This window comes from Hyla sarda, chromosome 5, assembly GCF_029499605.1.
Source record: "Hyla sarda isolate aHylSar1 chromosome 5, aHylSar1.hap1, whole genome shotgun sequence".
In the NCBI taxonomy this organism is placed as follows: Eukaryota; Metazoa; Chordata; class Amphibia; order Anura; family Hylidae; genus Hyla; species Hyla sarda.
In genome coordinates, this window is record NC_079193.1 from 216,029,982 (window position 1) to 216,044,296 (window position 14,315).

At 48.5% G+C, this 14,315-nt stretch overlaps 2 protein-coding genes across 6 annotated transcripts in view; one reads left to right on the forward strand and one right to left on the reverse strand.

The window, feature by feature from the left end:
* The window catches only part of RBM22 (RNA binding motif protein 22), a 64,279-nt gene that overhangs the window by 41,511 nt on the left and 8,453 nt on the right, over positions 1-14,315 (reverse strand). The window contains exon 1 of one of the 2 annotated variants that reach the window (XM_056521111.1): positions 2,788-2,890. The exons of the other annotated variant lie outside the window; for it this stretch is intronic. The gene's annotated coding sequence lies outside the window, so the exon portion shown is untranslated. Of the gene's footprint in view, positions 1-2,787; positions 2,891-14,315 lie in introns of those variants that run through there. 2 annotated transcript variants of the gene reach the window in all.
* RIOK1 (RIO kinase 1) overlaps positions 1-14,315 on the forward strand; it is a 99,769-nt gene that overhangs the window by 17,694 nt on the left and 67,760 nt on the right. For 2 of the 4 annotated variants that reach the window (XM_056521107.1, XM_056521106.1), the window contains exons 2-4: positions 9,649-9,835; positions 14,004-14,094; positions 14,192-14,261. In XM_056521107.1, coding sequence (XP_056377082.1) covers positions 9,656-9,835; positions 14,004-14,094; positions 14,192-14,261 — 341 coding nt within the window. In that variant the 5' untranslated portion in view covers positions 9,649-9,655. Of the gene's footprint in view, positions 1-2,325; positions 2,518-8,457; positions 8,529-9,648; positions 9,836-14,003; positions 14,095-14,191; positions 14,262-14,315 lie in introns of those variants that run through there. The other 2 variants (XM_056521105.1, XM_056521109.1) reach the window with 2 other exon arrangements.

Here is a 14,315-nt window from a genome sequence, read left to right on the forward strand (position 1 = left end):
TACAGGGGTGAGGAAGGAGCTGTGTAAAGGGCTGGGGGATGGGTGAGGAAGGAGCTGTGTACAGGGCTGAGGGAGGGGGTGAGGAAGGAGCTGTGTACAGGGCTGAGGGAGGGGTGAGGAAGGAGCTGTGTACAGGGCTGGGGGAGGGGTGAGGAAGGACCTGTGTACAGGGCTGGGTGAGGAAGGACCTGTGTACAGGGCTGGGTGAGGAAGGAGCTGTGTACAGGGCTGAGGGAGGGGTGAGGGAGGAGCTGTGTACAGGGCTGAGGGAGGGGTGAGGGAGGAGCTGTGTACAGGGCTGGGGGAGGGGTGAGAAAGGAGCTGTGTACAGGGGTGAGGAAGGAGCTGTGTACAGGGCTGGGGGAGGGGTGAGGAAGGAGCTGTGTACAGGGCTGAGGGAGGGGTGAGGGAGGAGCTGTGTACAGGGCTGAGGGAGGGGTGAGGAAGGAGCTGTGTACAGGGCTGAGGGAGGGGCAGAACTGTGTCCTGCACAGCTCCGCCTTCCCCCTCCCCTCGCTGTATGTTCGGAAATCTCTGGACAGCTGAGGGGAGGGGCTGACGCAGAATTGCACCTCACACTGGCACCAACTGAGCATCAGTATGAAGAGACGCAGCTCACGCTTGGCGGTATAGTTGCACGACACCCAGTGAGTTCCGTGCATTGGTCCTTTTCTAATGGGACTTGTGCACGGAACTTGCTGGGCATTGTAAGGTTGCTTCAGCAAATGTACCGCCAAGTGTGATCTGCATCTCCTCACTGATCTTCGCAGAACACCAAGGCTGGGCCAGCTCTCTGAACATAAACGTGTACCGCTGAATCCCGAATGGATTCTTTGGGCAGATGTGGGAGATGTGTTTGCTAGTGTGTCACATGTCATTTCAGGTAATGAAAGTAATTGTCAAAGCCTGTTAGACCCGCAGTCAAGCTCTATAGCTTTACGTGTGGCCCCTAGTCTGTAAAAATGGCCCCACCTCTACAACACAAGGCCGGAGCACAGGGCTCGGCGGACTCTTTAGTGTGAGGCACAAGGAGCAGGGCTCGGCGGACTCCTTAGTGTGAGGCACAAGGTGCAGGGCTCGGCGGACTCTTTAGTGTGAGGCACAAGGAGCAGGGCCGGGCGGACTCTTTAGTGTGAGGCACAAGGAGCAGGGCCGGACGGACTTCTCAGTGTGAGGCACAAGGAGCAGGGCTCGGCGGACTCTCTAGTGTGAGGCACAAGGAGCAGGGCTCTGCGGACTCTTTAGTGTGAGGCACAAGGAGCAGGGCTCGGCGGACTCCTTAGTGTGATGCACAAGGAGCAGGACCGGGCGGACTCTTTAGTGTGAGGCACAAGGAGCAGGGCCGGGCGGACTCTTTAGTGTGAGGCACAAGGAGCAGGGCCGGGCGGACTCTTTAGTGTGAGGCACAAGGTGCAGGGCCCGGCGGACTCTTTAGTGTGAGGCACAAGGAGCAGGGCCCGGCGGACTCTTTAGTGTGAGGCACAAGGAGCAGGGCCGGGCGGACTCTTTAGTGTGAGGCACAAGGAGCAGGGCCGGGCGGACTCTTTAGTGTGAGGCACAAGGAGCAGGGCCGGGCGGACTCTTTAGTGTGAGGCACAAGGAGCAGGGCCGGGCGGACTCTTTAGTGTGAGGCACAAGGAGCAGGGCCGGGCGGACTCTTTAGTGTGAGGCACAAGGAGCAGGGCCGGGCGGACTCTTTAGTGTGAGGCACAAGGTGCAGGGCTCGGCGGACTCTTTAGTGTGAGGCACAAGGAGCAGGGCCGGGCGGACTCTTTAGTGTGAGGCACAAGGAGCAGGGCCGGACGGACTTCTCAGTGTGAGGCACAAGGAGCAGGGTCGGGCGGACTCTTTAGTGTGAGGCACAAGGAGCAGGGCTCGGCGGACTCTTTAGTGTGAGGCACAAGGTGCAGGGCTCGGTGGACTCTTTAGTGTGAGGCACAAGGAGCAGGGCCGGACGGACTTCTCAGTGTGAGGCACAAGGAGCAGGGCCGGGCGGACTTCTCAGTGTGAGGCACAAGGAGCAGGGCCGGGCGGACTTCTCAGTGTGAGGCACAAGGAGCAGGGCCGGGCGGACTTCTCAGTGTGAGGCACAAGGAGCAGGGCCGGGCGGACTTCTCAGTGTGAGGCACAAGGAGCAGGGCTCGGCGGACTTCTCAGTGTGAGGCACAAGGAGCAGGGCCGGGCGGACTCTTTAGTGTGAGGCACAAGGAGCAGGGCCGGGCGGACTTCTCAGTGTGAGGCACAAGGAGCAGGGCCGGGCGGACTTCTCAGTGTGAGGCACAAGGAGCAGGGCCGGGCGGACTCTTTAGTGTGAGGCACAAGGAGCAGGGCTCGGCGGACTCTTTAGTGTGAGGCACAAGGAGCAGGGCCGGGCGGACTTCTCAGTGTGAGGCACAAGGAGCAGGGCCGGGCGGACTTCTCAGTGTGAGGCACAGGAAACACATGTCGCTGTTCCTCACGTCACATGTTAGCACTGGAGAGTACCAAGATGGCGGCCGAGCAGCAGACGCAGGACAGGTACTGTGTATTCCTGTATATCCCCGTACATACCGCACGCTCCCCGGGTCTACGATCGCCGTGTAGGCAGACCGCGGTATATCCGCTCAGTCACCCGGGGAATCGCAGCTGTCCACGGCTTCATGTATACACCATGCGTTTCCCCTGCGGCTCAGTGACTGTTCATCCAGAAGACAAGTACCTGTGTATAGGGCAGTGCCCTCCGCTATAACAACATGTGTAGGGTAGTGCGGATCAGGAAACTGGGCATCTGATAGTGCTGTGAGCTACCTTTCAGGAGTCTGAAGAAGCTGAGGGACTACAACTTTTGGAGCTGTAGCCTTCACCCAGCTTTCCCAAGGACAGATAGGATGACAGATGGTGTCACCTATAGCGTTTGTATTGCATCTCTGGTCACTTGTGCGGTATGAATAGTGATTGGCCTAGATCCATCAATCAATGCAAGGAAAAGCTGTCTCGTTTTGCTCATAACAACCAATCACAGCTCAGCTTTCCAAGAGCTCCTTAGATATAAAAGCTGAGCTGTGATTGGTTGTTATGGGCAACACCAGACAGTTTGGGTTTCAGGCACCGTTCACTCTTCAACACCATCTGTTGGAAAACTTTAGACCCGTGTTTTCCCAAAGTGTGCCTCCAGCTGTTGTATTCCAATACCTACCAATATGCCTGGACAGCCTTTGGCATGTTGTAGTTTTGCAACAGTTGGGGAAACACTGAATTGGACAGTCAGCCAATTCAGCTGAATTCGGCTTTTTTTTTTCTCCTAATGTTTATGGGTGCCTTAAAGGGGTTCTCCGGTGCTTACACATCTTACCCCCTATCCAAAGGATAGGGGATAAGATGCCTGATCACGGGAGTCCTGCCGCTGGGTACCCCCGGGATCTTGCACGTGGCATCCCGTTTGTAATCCGTCCCCGGAGCGTGTTCGCTCCGGGACTGATTACTGGCGACTACAGGGCGGGCGGCGTGTGAAGTCACGCTCCGCCCCTCAATCCAAGCCTACGGGAGGGGGCTTGATAGCTGTCATGCCCCCTCCCGTAGGCTTGCATTGAGGGGCGGAGCGCGACGTCACACGGGGACGGAGGAGTGACGTCACACGCCGCCGGCCGTGTGGTCGCCGGTGCATTGCCGTAGAATGAGATTTGCCATAGAATGAGATGGTCCGCCTCCATCACATCCTATTGGCTCACTCTTGTCACGTGACATATTTAAACGTCACGCATCGATGTGCACAGCAGTGTCAGTTTGGCTATCACAGGGAAAGGATCTCCTCTCCCTGTGATAGCTGAAGCTGCACGGAGCTCTCATGGCCTCTGTGGCCCGACAGAAGTTCACACATTTACGCAGCTCATAAGGCTGGCTCATATACATTTACTGTTGATCCACAGCGCTATCGGGATCCCGATGGCGCTGTCATCAGTGTGTGTCCCTGCGAGCGCCCCACGCCCGCAGCTCTACTCCCCGTCCCCCGCCCCCCGTAGCTCTACTCCCCGTCCCCCGTTAACACTCAGGGAGCGATCCACAGCGCTATCGGGATCCCTATGCCCGATGGCGCTGTCATCAGTGTGCGTCCCCGCGAGCGCCCCACGCCCGCAGCTCTACTCCCCGTCCCGTTAACGCTCAGGAAGCCGGGAACAGAAAGTAGAGCATCGGGCGCAGATTAAGTTATTCGCGTAGTGCTGCGCATGCGCAGTACTACTTTACCTGCGCCCGATGCTCTACTTTCTGTTCCCAGCTCCCTTAGTGTTAACGGGACGGGGAGTAGAGCTGCGGGCGTGGGGCGCTCGCGGGGACGCACACTGATGACAGCGCCATCGGGATCCCGTTAGCGCTGTGGATCAACAGTAAATGTATATGAGTCAGCCGTATGAGCTGCGTAAATGTGTGAACTTCTGTCGGGCCACAGAGGCCATGAGAGCTCCGTGCAGCTTCAGCTATCACAGGGTGAGGAGATCCTCTCCCTGTGATAGCCAAACTGACACTGCTGTGCGCATTGATGCGTGACGTTTAAATATGTCACATGACAAGAGTGAGCCAATAGGATGTGATGGAGGCGGACCATCTCATTCTATGGCAAATCTCATTCTACGGCAATGCACCGGTAATCAGACCCAGAGCGACCACGCTCCGGGGACTGATTACAAACGGGGTGCTGCGTGCAAGATCCCGGGGTTCCCCAGCGGCAGGACTCCCGCGATCAGGCATCTTATCCCCTATCCTTTTTATTGGGGATAAGATGTCTAAGCACCGGAGTACCCCTTTAACCACCTTATAAGGACATAGCCCATTTTGGTCTTGAGGACACAGCCAATTTTCATTTTTGCAATTCCATTTTTTCCTCCTCACCTTTTAAGAGGCATAACACTTTTTTTCCATTTACAGACCCACATGAGGGCTTGTTTTTTGTGTAACCAACAACATATTGTACTTGGGGGGGGGGGGGATTTGTGGGGGGCGGGAATTGTAAAAATACAATTTTGCAAAGTTTGGGGGTTTTGTTTTTACGTAGTGCACTTTATGGTAGGGCTGACATGTTATCGGTCTACTGTGGGTCAATAGAATTCACATGATACCCATATGTACGTGTTTTTTTTAATTATGGTACCACAAAAAGTCAAACATTTACAAAAAATCCCCCCCCCCCATATGGGGCTGTATTAGGGTTCCATTTTTGTGCCATGATCCATGGTCTTTAGGTGCCATTCTTGTCTTGATGGGACATTTTGATCAATTTTATATTCCATTTTTCTGGCATAAATGTTACCAGAAATCATCAGTATTGGACTTTAGTATTATTCATTTACATCATTCACCTTTAAAAATAAAATTTTCTTTACAACTGGTACAAAAATAATAAAAATACTATACTCACCTCCTTCTGTCCTGGCCTTCTGAAGTTTCTGTGCCGACGTTCTGAGTCCTCCACAGGTCTCCGGATTGTGTGCCGTGTTGACCTAACAGGACCTGCGACTGCTGATCAGGCTGTGGAGACAGGACGGCAATAACACAGAAGAACACAGTACCGCAGGAGCTCGGCATACAGGAGTTCTTATTCTCCTGGTTCTCTGCTTCTTCTGTGTTAATGCCGTCATATATATAATATATACTGCCCATTTAAATAGTATATACAAGATTTTCTTGGGCACCTTTTACCTGATAAGTTTACATTTATATGCTTTATGATATTGAACAGTACACTGCATTATCTCATACAGATGTATCCATTATAAAAATAAAGTAACCATAAAAAAAAAAAAGAACCTCCTATAGGTTACAGATGCGGCTGTATGACACCCATATACATCAGGAGCTTTTAATAGCAAATGTATTTAATGTGAGGCTGCTCCTCCTGCATTCCCAGTACTGCTTTTTTTGAAGACATAAAGAGTTTTTTTCGCAAACACATTTCACCTACCCACAGAATAGATTATAAGGGCCTATAAGATGGTCCCGTGTTCGCTGTAAACGATTAACAATCCCATTCTTCAGCTGATTGCTGGCCCTGTTACACAGGCCAATGTAGGCCTGTGTAATAGGGCCCTTAGTATCTTATCTATGGGGCACCCCAAAGAGGAACCCCTCCACCAATCACAAGTACAGCACTCGTATCTCCATCAGTCCCATAGTAGTGAATGGAACAACAGTGCCCATGCTCATCTACTCCATTTTAACAAGGCAACTGGACCATCATTCTTCTGATCGGTTGAGGTCCCAGCAGTAGGGACCCCAGCAATCAGACACTTAACACCTATCCTGTGGTGTCAGCTGCTGCAATCTATTGGGGTGTGCCAGGCAGCACCCCCTTCATGTGGCATCTTGTCCTGTTAAGGAGCATATATGCTTCTAATACTTAATGGGCTACAACTTTTCACAAGCAAGTCTCCCTGCAGCTATGTTATTGGCAGAGAAAATGTAGTATTACATGGTGCCCATTCATATGTATAGGCAGGGATGTGGAAAGCCTATTGCTCGACACCCGGGACATGTAGTTCGGGGCGCTAAGCAGGTACATTTTTCATACATTTGCAGGGCCGGACTGATTTCCTCCTTTAGATTTATAATGCCAGGGCTCGGGGTGTATGGAGCGGGCTCGTGACTCACGCCCTCTCCATACCCGGTGGCCCCCAGCTGATTCCTGTTGCTGGGGGTGCCGCTAATAGCCTGGCATGCGGCCGGCTATTAAAGGGGTTCTCCGGCGCTAAGACATCATATCCCCTTTCCAAAGGATAGGGGATAAGATGCCTGATCGCGGGGGTCCCCCGTGATCTTGCACGCAGCACCCCTATTACAATCAGTCCCCGGAGCATGTTCGATCCGGGTCTGATTACTGACGATCACGGGGGCCGGTGCATTGTGACGTCACGGACCCGCAAAGTCAAAGTTGGCAGGGGCGTCTAAAGGGATCTTATAACCGTCCCTGGTGGTCTAGTGGGGTGGATCGTCCCTGGTCCTCTGTGGAGGTTGCCAGAGGGCTCACCTCTTCATCAATAGTTGCCTCGTGGATCTTCATTTGATTGAGCCTCAACCAAATGAACACAGATCAATAGAGTTAATATGACAAATATTCGCAAAATCTATGTATTTGCAATATTCGCTGCCTTTTTTTTTTTTACTATAGTCCATAAAATTAGCATGCGCATTCGCCATAAAATTCGCATGAGCAATATCGCGTGATCATTGGCCCACAAGCTAAAAGAAGGGAGGGATCAATATTTGCATATGCGAATGCGCACGCCAATCTGACTAGTAACTAGTATTGGAGCCACAAGCTGGAAGCAGGGAGGGAGGATCACTGTGATGTGTACTGTGAGGAAAAAAAAGTGAATATCCGTAATTTCAAATATATAGCGCAATATTCGCGAATATGCGATATTCGTGATAAATATTTGCATTGTGAATATTTGCGCCCAACACTAATTAAAAGTTCCTTTCCCATTCTCAATATAAAAAAAATATGTAATCATAATAAAAATAAACATATTTGATATTGGCGCGTGTGTAATTGTCCAAACTATTAAAATATAACATATATACTGTGTCATATCTCAGAAAAAAATAAAGTAAAAAGTGTTCAAAAAGTCTGAACACTACCAAAATGGCACTGATACAAACAGCAGATTGCGGCCCAAAAGAATGAGCCCTTATACAGCCTAGTATACGGAAAAATAAAAATGTTATAGGGGTCAGGGAATTTTTTTTTAGTTAAAAAGAATTTTAATTAGTAAAACATGACGGAAACTAAACAAATTTGGTATTGGTGTAATTAGGCCAAACTAAAGTATCAAAGTAACATGTTAGTTTGACCACAAGGTGAATGGCGGAAAAAAAAAAGAACCCACCCTTTTTTTTTTTTTTTTTTTTTTTTATATTTCTCCTCACAAATAATTTATTGTTTTGGAGCGTAAGTTATGGGAAAATGAAAGGTGTCATTACAAAGTATAATTGGTCCCGCAAAAAACAAGCCTCATATGGGTCTGTAGATGGATAAATAAGAGTTATGGCTATTATAGGGCGAGGAGGAAAAAATTAAAGTGCAGAAACCTTATTTCCGTACTATTTTGGTTAAAATTATTTTGTCTACCAGGACAAGTGGATTTTCATGAGTGACAAGTAGATTGTGTTCCGTTTTAGTCCCTTGGACAAGTAGTCTTTTTATTTTTTTTTATTTCCACACCTCTGATTTTGGCTCTGGTAGCTAAAGAGCAGGTCTTGAGTAAGCATAGGCACAGTTCAAATAAACCCAATTTAAGTGAACACAGATTAACCCCTTCATGACCCGGGATTTTTCCGTTTTTGCACTTAAATTTTTTCCTCCTTACCTTTAAAAAACCATAACTCTTTCAATTTTGGACCTAAAAATCCATTTGATGGCTTATTTTTTGCGCCACCAATTCTACTTTGTAATGACACCCAAAAATCTACAGCGAAACGGAAAAAAAAAATCATTGTGCGACAAAATTGAAGAATAAACACCATTTGGGGGCTTCTGTTTCTACGCAGTACATTTTTCGGTAGGTCCATACGATTAAAATGATCCCCTACTTATATAGGTTTGATTTTGTCGTACTTCTGGAAAAAATCATAACTACATGAAGGAAAATGTATACATTTAAAATTGTCATCTTCTGACCCCAATAACTTTTTTATTTTTCCGCCTACCTGGCGGTATGAGGGCTAATTTTTTGCGCCGTGATCTGAAGTTTTTAGCGGTACCTTTTTTGGAATGATTAGACTTTTTGATCGCTTTTTATTCATTTTTTCATGATATAAAAAGTGACCAAAAATACGCTATTTTGGACTTTGGAATCTTTTGCGCGTACACCATTGACCGTGCGGTTTGATTAATGATATTTTTTTTTATAATTCAGACATTTCCGCTCGTGGTGATACCACATATGTTTATTTTTATTTTTTTAAATGGGAAAAGGGGGGTGATTTCAAGCTTTTATTAGGGAAGGGGTTAAATGATCTTTATTAACTCTTCTTTTTTTTTTCATATTTTTTTTGCAATGTTATAGGTCCCATAGGGGGCTGTAACACTGCACACACTGATCTTTTACATTGCGCATTGTTATCCCATAGGAAACATTGATCAATGATTCTGTCACTTGACTTCTCATGCCTGGATCTCAGGCACTGAGCAGTCATTCAGCGATCGGACACCAGGAGGCAGGTAAGGACCCTCCTCGTGTCCTACAGCTGTTCTGGATGCCGCGATTTCACCGCGGCGATCTCGAAACAGCCCCCTGAACCCACGAGCAATTATAAACTTTCACTTTAGACGTGGCGTTCAACTTTGAACGCCGTGTCTAAAGGGTTAATAGTACGTGGCACAGCGATCCATGTCGCGCGCTATTAGCCACGGGTCTCGGCCATTGCTAGGGGCCGGGCCCGACCCACTATGACGCGTGGCCCCGCGTTATAGAATGGGACCTGACCCATGACGTACATGTATGTCATAGGTTGGGAAGGGGTTAAGGGTACATTTATATTTGTTAGCAATACATAGGGGACAGGTGGAAGGTTATATGAATACAGTATCAGGCTACACATGATTTGTTAACATACCATTTGCTGTGTGTACAACCATTGTCCCATCTCTTAGTTTTACTCTTTGCCCTATGTTTTGAGTGATGAAATGGAAAGCTACGAGAAGTTCCTTCAGAGAAAAGAAGAGCTTGCTTCTCAGGAACGTTATGAAGAGGATAGTGAGGAAGAAGAGGAAGAAGATTTTGATGAAGATGATGGATGGTACTGGGAAAACAGCAGCACAAATATTACCAAGCATTATACATCTACAAGAGCGAGTAACCCCCAGGTAAATAATGCAAATAATTAAATGGGATTTTCTATACCAAAACTTCTATAACGCTGTTAAAGGAGTATTCTCGCTTCAGGACGGTATCTCCTATGATTGCAGATTGTGAGGATCCCACCACTGGGAATATTCAGAAAGCCCAAGACCTGGCCCAACTGAGGGTCTGTTGACAGGAACTGATAGCAGCCAGTTAGGGGGTCATCAGACATATGTTCAGGCCAGGATTTCTGGTTGTACTACAGATGCAAAAATACAGTTATACTAGGAGAGTGTAAACCCGCTCTTAGGGTAAACACACATTAGATGGATTGGCACACAGAATGTTTGCAGTAGGGCTGGAAAATTAACCACCCAAAAAAAAAGTGTGTACAAGTACTGGTATGAACTTCACATGTAAATAGGAGGCCTGGTATTCAAATATGAGGTGCGGCATGTAAAAAAAGGGTGTGGTCTAAAACCGTTCATTATTTGTGTTTGAGGATAAATGTTCAGTTAGTCTTTAGTTTGACTTATGTATGTAATACAATGATATAAATTCAAAGCGCAATCAGTGAGTTCTTTGCTATTTATTCCATGTAAATTAAGTGATAAGCCTTGCTGGGTGTTTTGGTCATGTGACCTTTCTCACTGGCGTTTATAATAATAATGATGCAAAAGTTAGAATAACCACATAATTAAATGATGATCCCTGAAAAACAGATAACTACATAAAGGAAAAACAATACATCAAAATAAACATGCAAGGGAATTCAAGTCTATGTATGTCTACTACATAGCACCACCAAAAATAAAGTTCTAATATACGGTAAGCCACTCATTTAAACAAAATAAATAATAATTTTGACATTACTTAGAGACATGTCTAAGGTTTTGATCAGACCCACACTAAACGCTAGAACGAGCAAGGCTATGTTGACTTCAGTGTTAGGAACATCCATTCAGTTAGATCTGTTATTGTTATATAGTTATTTCTCGAGCGCTTCATTGGGGGACATAGGACCGTGGGTAGATGCTGCTTGCCGCTAGGAGACTGACACTAAGCAACCTCCCAGCAGAATATAACCGCCCCCTGGCTCTGAGCAACTCAGTTTTAGCTTAGTGTCAGCAGGAGGTAGACACAGGTCTGGAGCTCTCCAGACCTGGTCTTATTTCTTTTGTTTTTTTTTCCTAGTTTCAGTCTAAAGTTTAGTTTTTCTTTCCTTTTTTTTTTGTTCTCTCTAGCGTGGGGCAAATGGATCATGGCGCTGCCTGATCCCCCACCTGCGAGCTAGGGGCACGGTGCATTGCTGGATGGTCCGTTAACCCCTCCTCGCCAGTGACTAGTGCAACTGCCCCTTTGTTGGTGCGTATGGTCCCTGGGATGAGTATGCCTTTAAACCCCCCCCCCCTCTTCTCCTGGGCCAGAGTTCCCTCTTTCCCTGAACAGGGGGACTTTGTAATTCCTGAGCCACACAGCCTCTCTCTCCTCGGGAAGGCTCTTACAGGGGCCTCTTCTACCTGGCCCATTAGGGGTTAATGGTTTCTGCCTCACCTTCTGCGCTGCACGGCAGTCTTCTTCCTCCAGGCCACGAGCGGTGAGTCGTGGCAGCGCATGAGGAGGTCCCAGCCATCGTGGCTTCTCTCCCGGGGGCACTTTGATATGCGCTGCGCAGCCCGCTTCTTGAGCTGCAGGCTTCTTGCGCTGCGCAGACAAGGGCCGTTTTTTTCTTTGTCCTGTGCCGCAGACTGCTCTCTAATTTAGCCCGCGGCTTGGGCCTAACTATTGCTTAGTTCCCTTTTCTTAGGTGCCATATCGCGCGCCGGAGACCAAATGGACTCCTCCTCCTCTTCTGCCCCCGGCCTCTCTCTTCTCAGTGTGTGCTATGGGAGCAGGCTGTAGCCTGTCATATGGAAGCGCACGCTGCAGGGGGCTGCTTCTCTCCTCCCTACCCCACCAATGAGGCTATAGTGCGCCCTCTGGGGGTCAGGGCTCTGACCACTCAAATAATTCATGCGCTGTAGGGGTCAGTCGGCCCCTCCCTCCTACTTCTGAACCAGCGTGACCTGGCTGGATACAGCTCAGCTCGTCATCCCGTGCTGCTGTCGGCTCCACTGGACACAGGAATCTGGGTGAGATCTCTCCTTGTTTGTCTGGCTGTCTGACTTACTAGTGCTGCTTATGTCCGACCGCAGACCCGACCCACTCTCCCTCCCCGTCAAGCAGCCCCTACGCTGGTCACTTATTACTGCTGTTAAAGCTGTAACACTAAAATGCCAGGCGGCTCGGCTGAGCCTACCTGCTCGCCGTGTGTGTCCCTGCGGCCCCCTCCTACCCAGGCTACCTTTCAGGATGACCCGCCAGCCGGTGGGAGGTCCTATCCCGCTCCTCTGTGGGTCTCTTCCCTTTCTCAGACTATCTCTGACTTGGCCAGCGTCTCCCAGGAAGTGGTCTCCGCTTTGGGGCGGTCCTCCTTGCGTTTGACCCCCAGGGAGACGATGGTAGATCCTCCCACCATTCCCTATGGCCCTCCCATGGCCACCCGGGTTGCCTCTCCTCGGATTCCTCTCCTGTGTCCAGACATGTGGGGCCTTCACACCGCCGCTCTCTCTTCCTCCTCCAGGTGCTGCTGGAACCAGTCGGCCCTTTCTGTTCTCTTCCAACGCCCCCCTGCTGCCGACCTTCATGTGCGCACTTTTATGCAGGGCGTGGCTCACGAGGTCCCTCCGTTCCGGTCCCCGACTTCACCTTGGGACCTCAACCTCATTTTGGATGCTCTGCAGGGCATTCCTTTTGAGCCTCTTAAACAGGTTTCCCTCCGATTCCTTTCCTGGAAGGTAGCCTTCCTTGTCACCATCATGTTCGTACGCCGTGTGTTGGAGTTAGCTGCCCTCTCTTGCCATTCCCCTTTTCTGGTGCTTCACTAAGACATGGTGGTCCTTCAGCCGGTACCCTCCTTTCAACTCAAGGTTGTGACTTAATTTCACTTGAACGAGGAGATCCTGTTGCCGCCTTTCTGCCCTTGTCCTTCTCATCCGCTGGAACGCCGGCTTTATAAGCTAGACTTGGTTCGGGCAGTTCGGATCTATTTGTCGGTCACTTCCTCCTTCCGGAGGGGCTCCTGGCTTCCAAGGCCACTATCTCTCGCTGGATACACTCTGCCATTTTGGAGTCGTATCGTTGCAAAGGTCAGGTGCCCCCCTTTCGAGTGACTGCTCACTCCACCCACGCTGTTGGGGCTTCCTGGGCGGTCAGCCACGGGGCTTCGGCTCTGCAGGTTTGCAAGGCGGCGACTTGGTCGGCTCTGCATAGTTTTGCAAGTTTTACCGTGTGCACACTTTGGTGTTCTCCGATGTGGACCTGGGCCGCAGGGTCTTGCAGGTGACAGTTCAGCTGTCCGCCTGAGTTTTTTTTTCTGGCTGGAATGCTGCTTTAGGACTTACCATGGTCCTGTGTCCCTCAATGAAGCACTCGAGAAAATATTTTTTTTTTTTTTTTTTAGACTTACAGTAAAATCTCTTTCTCTGAGCACCCACCCATTGGTTTGTTTGTGGCCAGCCAATTTCCGCCGCTGTGATGGGGTATTTTTTATTTTTTTTAATTCCTTCCTTTTGTCTGGGTTCTTGTTCGGACTGTTCTTTTCTTGGTCGGTTCTCCTTCTGCTTTGGGTCTAAACTGCTGGGAGGAGCCGACTTTCTTTTTGATTTTTTGCCTAGTGTCAGCCTCCTAGTGGCAAGAAGCACATACCCATAGTCCTGTGTCCCCAAATAGAAGCTCAGAGAGAGAGATTTTACGGTAAGTCTAAAAATCAACTTTTTAAACTATTCCCTGGAAAGGTCCATTAAAATCATGTTATGATTCAGTTAGAATTGGATGTATAAACCGATTTAATCTGTTATGTTTGATTCTTAACTATTTACTTTGTGTCATGTAACTTCCTTTTGTTTATTTTTCGTTTCTGAGCATGCTCAGTTGCAATAACTGATTGTTATGGGTGTAAAATACCAACGGACGCAGACAGAGGTTACTTCCGTCACCAATGTTAAATTCATAACAGATGTTATTTCTGACGGGAAAAAAAAATGTGTAAAATCATCACAGTTTATCTTCGTAATCGTTTTATATTTTCTCTGTGGTCTAAGGCATCTGTGAGTGCCAGTGTCTTCAGCTGTCTCTTGTGTTGTGTTTCAGGCTAACAGACAAGATATGAAAAATTGTTCATCTAAGGCCTATACAGCGACGGACAAAGTCTTACAGAAGTATGAAAATAAAATAAATCTAGGTATGATTACTCCACAAGTCAGTGTACTGTTAGTTTATCTAAAGCAGACAGCCCCTTTTAAGTGTGCACTGACGATGATGTGTTGAATGTTTTGTAGGTAGACTGAATCTTTCTGACTCCGTTATGAACAAAGTAACTGAAAAATCCAGACAAAAAGAATCAGACCAGTAAGTGCACATTTTTACTCTTTACGGGTACATTCACATGTACAAGATCTGCTG